At 39.9% G+C, this 8,947-nt stretch overlaps 1 protein-coding gene across 1 annotated transcript in view; it reads right to left on the bottom strand.

Annotated features, from left to right (window-relative positions):
- Positions 1-680: 680 nt before the first annotated feature.
- LOC132901268 (E3 ubiquitin/ISG15 ligase TRIM25-like) overlaps positions 681-8,947 on the bottom strand; it is a 92,295-nt gene continuing 84,028 nt past the window's right edge. The window contains exon 12 of the mRNA XM_060943584.1: positions 681-1,253. Within this exon, the coding sequence (XP_060799567.1) occupies positions 721-1,253 (533 nt within the window). The 3' untranslated portion in view covers positions 681-720. The remainder of the gene's footprint in view (positions 1,254-8,947) is intronic.

Here is an 8,947-nt window from a genome sequence, read left to right as displayed (position 1 = left end):
ATTTTATTGTTTTAATTGATTACATCATCTGTTAGTTTTAAAGTACAATAAACTAGTACAAATGAGTTTAGAACATGGGGAGAGAGACACATCACTGACATTAAATCAGGCATCTGAGAGGAAAAACAGCCCCAAATCAGAAAAAGGTGATATTGTATGTGGAAATTGAAATTAAAACTGAAAACAATGATTTGTAAATAATCTTTATATGGATAGATTCCAAAACCTGCAAAATAACTCTGTATTTATTCCATATTTTAAATATTTTTTGAAGGGGTCTGAATACAGTGAGTGCATTTTTTGAACAGAAAATGGTTCAAGACACAAAATTGTTAAGTGTTCTTACACACAGTAGGGTGTGTTTCCACCAGCAGCAGGACAGAAAGACGCAGTAGTTTGAGGAAGTTTTATTTCTGAAGAAACAGATTTTGCCAAAGAAAAAACAGAATTTGAGACATTCTAAACTTTCATATCAGTGTAATAAATCTCATAATAGTGCAGACATTTAAAATTGTCTGAATTTTTTTCTAGAAACATCTTATATTCTGCATTAAGACATTTATGTAACTTTTCTTATTAATCTATAAAACAGATGCACTCTGAAAATAATTCATTAGTGCCACAGTTTCTGCACACAAAAGTGTCTTTGTATTTCAGGGAGAAATTCAATCTGACACCTCAGTTATAATTTTACTAAACATTTCAACTTTTACCAACATTTCATTTTTTCATCGGATCACAAAACCTCACAGATGAGTCAGAACGCCACACCCAGACCCCAGCGTATAGAGGCTGAGTGAATGTGGTGTGGACTCTGTGGAGGAGCCTCATCGGGTCAGAGACGCTGTAGAAGGACAGAGTTCCTGCACTGTGATCCACATACACTCCTATTCTGGAGGGTGATGGACCTCGGAGATCAGTCTGAATGTTGTTGTGCCAGAAACAGACAGAGGAAGGAAAACACTGCAGACTCCAGGACTGACTGCTGCGGCCAAACCCACACTCATTACCCCGTCCTTTCCTGCTGATCTCTTTATATGAGACTGATATGTCCACAGCACCCCTCCACTCCACCTCCCAGTAACAGCGTCCACACACACTCTCCTTACACAACACCTGCCGCCAGGAGTCAAATCTCTCTGGATGATCAGAGTATCTCTGTTCTGTCTCACTGCGTGTCACCGCTCTGTTCTTCTCAGACAGAATGAGTTCAGGATTTACTGTGTTTGGATCCAGAGTCAGATAACAGAAATCTAAAACAATAAAATATCCACAGGTTAGATGTTAATCACAGGATTTATAAGCAGTGTGTGTGAGACACCTGTCTGTCGTGAGGCTCCGAAGCGCGAATGGAGTAGAAGGGGGCGTGGCAGACAAAACCATGTGACCGATGACGAAAGAAGCCTCGGCTCGATATAAAATCTGGAGGGCTCCGAACCCATTCCCCTCTGTTTTAACAGTATTTATTGGTCACATTTTAGACACAAAAAGATTCAATTAGCAAAATTGAGACCAATAAATACTGTTAAAACATGTGAGAATGAAGCTTTTTCTTTTTAAGCCCACGCACTGTTCAGCAAATGGGGTAACTTTTAATGTGGTAAACAAATGCAACTTTAATCAGAATTATGAATGATGTATGCATTGGAAATAAATTAATTCACGCCTATGCAAGATGAGTTTTGTTAACTGCTTGTGGAGTGTGGGTTCAGTCCAGTCGTCATCTCACTGAAGCATTTGGCCAGACGGTGCATCCGGCATCCATACTGTCAGACGCTGTATTTCTTATTACATTTGTTTACCACGTTAAAAGTTACCCCATTTGCTAAACACTGTGTCGTCTTAAAAAGAAAAAGCATCAAAACTGAATCATTTGTGTCTAAAATGACAGTGAATTATGTGATGAATAAATACTGTTAAGACATGACTGTGAGAATGAAGTGAAAATGGCAAATAACATGAGAAAATAATCCTGTTTCAACAGCTGTCCTAAATAGAAAGGAAGTATTATACAGCCTTTTGTGTTATTACTATTATTATCATCACCTCTCATGGCGGCGCGGTGGTGTAGTGGTTAGCGCTGTTGCCTCACAGCAAGAAGGTCTGGGTTCGAGCCCCGTGGCCGGCGAGGGCCTTTCTGTGCGGAGTTTGCATGTTCTCCCCGTGTCCGCGTGGGTTTCCTCCGGGTGCTCCGGTTTCCCCCACAGTCCAAAGACATGCAGGTTAGGTTAACTGGTGACTCTAAATTGAGCGTAGGTGTGAATGTGAATGGTTGTCTGTGTCTATGTGTCAGCCCTGTGATGACCTGGCGACTTGTCCAGGGTGTACCCCGCCTTTCGCCCGTAGTCAGCTGGGATAGGCTCCAGCTTGCCCAAGACCCTGTAGAACAGGATAAAGCGGCTACAGATAATGAGATGACATGACAGTTTAACACACAAACCAAATCCACGCGATGTGAGTGGTAAGATGGCGTCCAGATGGCTTCACTCGTCACTACAGAGGGGAATGGGTTCGGAGCCCTCCAGGTTTTATATAGAGCTCAGTGGTTGTGATTCACGAAAAGATTCATTACTCGGAGTCTCATTCAACAGAGTTCACTAGCGACACCTACTGTTCAGAGAAATGTACAGCATGTTTTAATTCCTACATCACAACAGTGTTCTGACACTACATTATTATTCACACAGTTTTCCATTTTAAAATAACTTATAAACATTAGTTTTTTATATACCTTTGTTATTCAGTACTCTTATTTTCTCTCTCACACACACACAGAGTCTCTGTATGAATTTATGCTCAGTATAATTGTGTCTGCACAGGAAAAGGTTTAGATAAACATGAAGAGGATAACGTGTGTGTGTTGGATTCAGAGTCCTTCTGTAGCCGTAGTAACATTTCAGAGAACCTTTATTGATTTTTATTGAGGAACAGGATTTCTCCTGGGCGGCACGGTGGTGTAGTGGTTAGCGCTGTCGCCTCACAGCAAGAAGGTCCTGGGTTCGAGCCCCGGGGCCGGCAAGGGCCTTTCTCTGTGGAGTTTGCATGTTCTCCCCGTGTCCGCGTGGGTTTCCTCCGGGTGCTCCGGTTTCCCCCACAGTCCAAAGACATGCAGGTTAGGTTAACTGGTGACTCTAAATTGACCGTAGGTGTGAATGTGAATGGTTGTCTGTGTCTATGTGTCAGCCCTGTGATGACCTGGCGACTTGTCCAGGGTGTACCCCGCCTTTCGCCCGTAGTCAGCTGGGATAGGCTCCAGCTTGCCTGCGACCCTGTAGAAGGATAAAGCGGCTAGAGATAATGAGATGAGATGAGGATTTCTCCTCACTGTGTTTGGATCGAGGCGGTTCCTTTAACTCTTTGATGCATAAGCTATCGAACTCCCACTAATGCATAACATGGGTCTAAATAGACCCGCATTCATTTCCAATGTAATTCCAAGCATTAATGTTATATTCACTCTCACAACTTCTAAAACCAATACAATTAATCCCATTATACTTATAAAAGTAATTATTTAGGTACTCCTTAATGTAAGGAAAGTGATTTTTTATTTTTCTACATGGATTTGGAATTACTACACTAATTTCTAGACATGGGTCTAAAAAGACCCGCATTCATTTATAATGGAAATGTAAGTTGTTGTTGTTTTTTTCCAGTTACAACTTCCACAATTATTATATTTTAAATAGGAAATGGATTAAAATGTCATAAATTAGGTAGTTTTCTATGTACAACACTATTATTTATTTTATATATTATAAACAAGCACAGACAAATAATTGATCTATTATTGCAGACATGGATCTAAAGTGACTCACATTAGGAACTAAAATATATTTGCAACTGTTTCCAGTCAGGAACACAAATACTGCGGACCACTGTTGATCACTGTTGACCTGTTGATTGTGAAGAATCAGAACTTCAAAACTCCAAAATGACATGCCAGAGGTCATACAGTACTACAATAAAACCAAAGGAGGCGTGGATCTCATGGACCAAATGGTCCAAACATACACATCAAAGCGGCGAACAAGGAGGTGGCCTATGGTGCTCTGGCAAAATGTGGTCGATGTTGCTGCTCTGAATGCATTCACTGTTTTTACAGCACATCACCCTGATTATATGGGTGGTGTGCCAAATGCCCGGCGCCTCTTCATCAAGGAATTGGCTCAAGAGCTAATCATGCCTCACATGAGGAGGCGACTGGAGACCAGTCTCCATCTGCAGAAGCATGTCATTCAGGCAATGGAGATGTGTGGCTTACAGAGGCAGTTCATCCAGCCACAGGAGCCAAACCGTGTCTTGCAGAGTAAGAGAAAGAGGTGCAGCCTGTGTCCCTATGCGCGAGACAAAAAAAGTGTCTCACTCATGCTCCCGATGTGCACGGCCTGTGTGCAAAGAACACAAATTCACTCAGGTGATTTGTGAAATGTGCAAGAACTGAGAAAGCTGTAACAATGTAGGTCAATACTGACCTTTTCCCATGATTATATGCAGTTTTACTTAGTGTATTTACATACCAGGTCCGTTTTATAGTGGTTCACTGACATTATCAATTTACTGTTTAGTATTCATATTTTACAATCTCAGTCACAGTCATTTTACTGTTTTACATGTTTTATGTAAAACATTCAGAATTCATTCAGAATTCCTTCAGAATTATAGAATCAGAATTATATTCATTCAGAATTATTTCTGAATATGTCATTCAGAAAATAAGTTCTTGTTACAGTAAGTCTTTGAATAAACTCTTTTCATGCAATGCTCCGAATCAATGTATTGTTTTATACTTTTAAATAATTTAAGTATCATAAGTCAGATATGAAATAATTGTAATTTTGAATGATTTAGAAGTCCCAGACAGGGGCCATTTGGCCTTTTTACCTAGAAAACCCACAAGAGGGCCAATTGGCCCCAAGTCCTCCCTGTAGACATTCATTTTGTTATGGAAATGTGGCTGTTAGTTACCTTACAGCTTAGAAATGAAATCTTACAATGCCTGTTGAATGTTGAATCTCTGCATCTTCGTTCCTTGGAGAGGAGCTTCTTTCACCACAAAATTCTTGAGGGAACTGAAGCGATAGTCCATGTGCACTGAGTTATTTATCCATCAAACAATTGTCTGGTTGCAGTCACATGAGTCGTTATGGTCACATGGGACATTCACATGTTCACATTTTAGAATAGAATGTGTTTTTATTCCTCATTCTCACATTCACACAGAAGTAGCCAACATGACTTCACCACTGAAGTGTGTGAAATGTGACCTCCTCACCCCACACACTGCCACTAACAGCCTCATTACCATAACAAAATGAGTGATTAGTGTATTGGGGAAAAGCGGTCGGGCCAAATGGCCCCTATGTGGGTCTTCTAGGTAGACCTCATCCCCTTTAGATTCTGCAGTTGCTGCCCCCCATCGTGAAAAACAGGCCCTGGGGTCGCTTCACATTCCTGATGGAACCACTCCAAACAGCTTTCACATTCAGCCATTTTTTTCTTTTCCTCCCTTTTCCCTCAGCATTCTCATCTCATCTCATTATCTCTAGCCGCTTTATCCTTCTACAGTGTCGCAGGCAAGCTGGAGCCTATCCCAGCTGACTACGGGCGAAAGGCGGGGTACACCCTGGACAAGTTGCCAGGTCATCACAGGGCTGACACAGACACAGACAACCATTCACACTCACATTCACACCTACGGTCAATTTAGAGTCACCGGTTAACCTAACCTGCATGTCTTTGGACTGTGGGGGAAACCGGAGCACCCGGAGGAAACCCACGCGGACACGGGGAGAACATGCAAACTCCGCACAGAAAGGCCCTCGCCGGCCCCGGGGCTCGAACCCAGGACTTTCTTGCTGTGAGGCGACAGCGCTAACCACTACACCACCGTGCCGCCCCCCTCAGCATTCTGTACACACAAAATACTTCAGTCTTTCGTGTTGTATCGTGGCGTCGTTTTCTGTTTTGACCTTAACTTTGTCAGTATAATTGTGCGTGAATCAAGCTGACGTTGTTCCTGCTTAGAATTATTATGAGATTAATTATGATGATTAGAATTATCACTAAAGCTAAATGATTTCAATCCTGACGTGAATACTCGTCATATTAATTCTAGGTACTATTCCCCACACGAATTTCATTCTTCTCAAGAACTTCATAATTATTCCCCACCCAAACGAAGGTTGGAGAAGGATATAGAAACAGGTTCTGTCGATCCATCCGTCCATCCGGTCACGTTTTCGTTTCTGGGCCATATCTTTAAAACTACTGAAGATATCTTCATGAACCTTTGTATACATATCAACCAATATGTGAACTGGTGCCTTTTGCTATTTTCGATTTTTGGAAAAAAGTATTTTTCAAATTTTTACATAGTAATAGATTTTGACTTTGAGCAATGTTCGTTTCCGGAGCATATATCCAAAACTATTCATGATACGGATTTGAAACTTGGTATACATGTTAACAAGGTGATGTAGATGTGCCTTTTTATACTAAGAAATTTGAGAAATTTTAATTTTTCATGTTTCCATGGAAACAATTTCAGACTTGGTCTCTAGGGTAGGTTTGGTTTTCAGAGTAGAACTTGAAAACTATGAGTGGTTTGGTCTTGAAAGTTGGTATATGTGTTGATAAAGTAATGTGTATGTGCCTTTTGATACTAAGAAATGTGAAATTTTAATTTTTAGCTCACCTGGACCAAACGTCCGGTGGGTTTATGTCATGGGCTGCTGAGGTCAGTGTAAAGAGGTAGGGTTGGTTTCCTGCAGCAGAACTTGAAAAACGTGACAATATTTTGAAACTTGGTATATAGTTGGTATGTAGGGCGGGGGATATAGATGACTATCTTCTTGTTTATCTGACAAGTTGTTCTCTTTCCTTCACTATATTATCAGGAGCCTCTCAGCTAAATTTGATGAATTTCAAGACATAGTATTTTAGATCATCTATTGAAGATCCTTTGCCTTTCAGAAACCTGGCATTCAACTCAAAGATAGTTTTGTCAATTTTTACTTACCTGGCTTTAATTACATTTCCCAACACTCTAAATTGGACTCTTCATAAATTCCTGAAGTTATAATCCAAGAGATGACCTTAATACTTCTGATCAAGACAAATCAGTTTCTGTTGAGCTCCATAATGAAGGCAGTAAGAACACAGCTTGTGGTGTGAGATACAGACACCGAAACAGTTCTTTTCAGCCATTTCTGAATAAGCTTTCCATAATAATTGATAAAATCCATGAGGAGTCAAAGCTTTGTATTTTTGTGAGCAACCTAAACTTAAATCTGATGAATTCAGACACTCGGATAGCTACAGGTGAATTTATCAATACTTTATCTTCCTATTCTTTTCAACCATGTTTATTGACAATATATATTTTAATTCACTTAAATATCCTGTGCAGGGTCACAGGCAAGCTGGAGCCTATCCCAGCTGACCCTGCACAGGTTAAGCAGTTAAGGATAATGGATGGATTTCATATGGTTCAATGAAGATGCATTTATTTATGGTTTTCAACAAATTGACTGCTCTAGCCAGTCCGATGGTGAGCCTGATATTCATGACATTCTCCAGCTTTCCTGAAAACTCTGATGAAATTATTACCGCTCATGTTCCTCTGAAAAACCATGTCAAGGAAGGAAATCAAACTCAAATATGAACCTTGGATTTCCCTTCAGTCTTAGAACAATGACTTATTAAATCAAATTGTATAGAAAAATCGATCAAGATGAGAAATCAGTGCCTGTATGCTCAGTACAAAGTGTAGAGAAATAAGCTAAACCATTTGACTCCTATAGGTAAAAGGATCTAGCAAATGAGTTCAATGTTTATTTTGCAGACATTGGTAAAAGTATCAGCCAAGCAATACCAAAGGTCAACAAAATATTTTCAGATTTTCTTGCTTCTCTGACAAGCGACAGCTTTCTTCTTAGTCCTACATGGACACAAGAAATTCAAGGCTTTTTTCTCCGGCTCAAGTCCAGAGAGGCTTGTGGCCCCTTTAGTATTTCTGTAGCCCTGTTCAAGATATTAAACTCAATCTCAAAGCCTGTGGAGATCCTACATCACTTCTCCTTTACTTCTGGTACTGTTCCTGATTCTTTTAAACTTGCTCGTGTCAGACCCGTGTTTAAAGCAGGAGCTCAACTGTTAACTTCTAATCATACACCAATTTCTCTTTTGTCAATTTTTATCAAAAATGTAAGAAAAACTCATGTAAAACAGGCTGAATACATATCGAGAGAAGTTTCATTTAATATATTCTGGTCAGTTTGGTTTCCGTGACAACACATCTACAGAACATGCACTTTTACTAAATCACTGATAAAATCCAAAGAGCAATTGAAGATGGCAAATTTTCCTGTGGTATCATTCTTTGTCTGAGTAAAACCGTTCATGCCATAGATCATGATATTTTGTAAGAAAAATTATATTCTTATGGCATCCGTGGGATTGTCCATGATTGGTTTGCCTCATATCTATCAAATAGACATCAGTTTGTTTCAATCGTTAATATTTCATCCAGCTCTTTACCAATTTCATGTGGAGTACCACAGGGTTCACATCGTGGCCCCCTTCTATTTCTCTTATACATAAATGATTTTATGAACTGCTCCAATATATTTGATTTTCATCTTTTTGCAGGTGACTCAAATTTATTCCGGGCAGATTCATCTTTAGATTCTCTAGAAGCCAGGGTAAATTCTGAATTGGTCAATATGTGGGAACTTGGTTGCAAATTTGAATTTCCCTCCGGGGATTAATAAAGTAATTCTGATATCATTGCGTGGCTTTGTGCAAATAAATTCTCTCTGAATGTCGACAAAATTGTTCTTTTTTAATCCACCCCAAATAAACTGAGCAGAACCATTTCCTGAAAATTAATTATAAGCCGATTAAACAGAAGAACCACATCAGGTATCTTGGAGTAGTTTTCGAC

Source organism: Neoarius graeffei, chromosome 17, assembly GCF_027579695.1.
Source record: "Neoarius graeffei isolate fNeoGra1 chromosome 17, fNeoGra1.pri, whole genome shotgun sequence".
Lineage (NCBI taxonomy): Eukaryota > Metazoa > Chordata > Actinopteri > Siluriformes > Ariidae > Neoarius > Neoarius graeffei.
The sequence above is the reverse complement of the archived record's forward strand: the minus strand, read 5'-3'. Positions and strand labels throughout refer to the sequence as shown.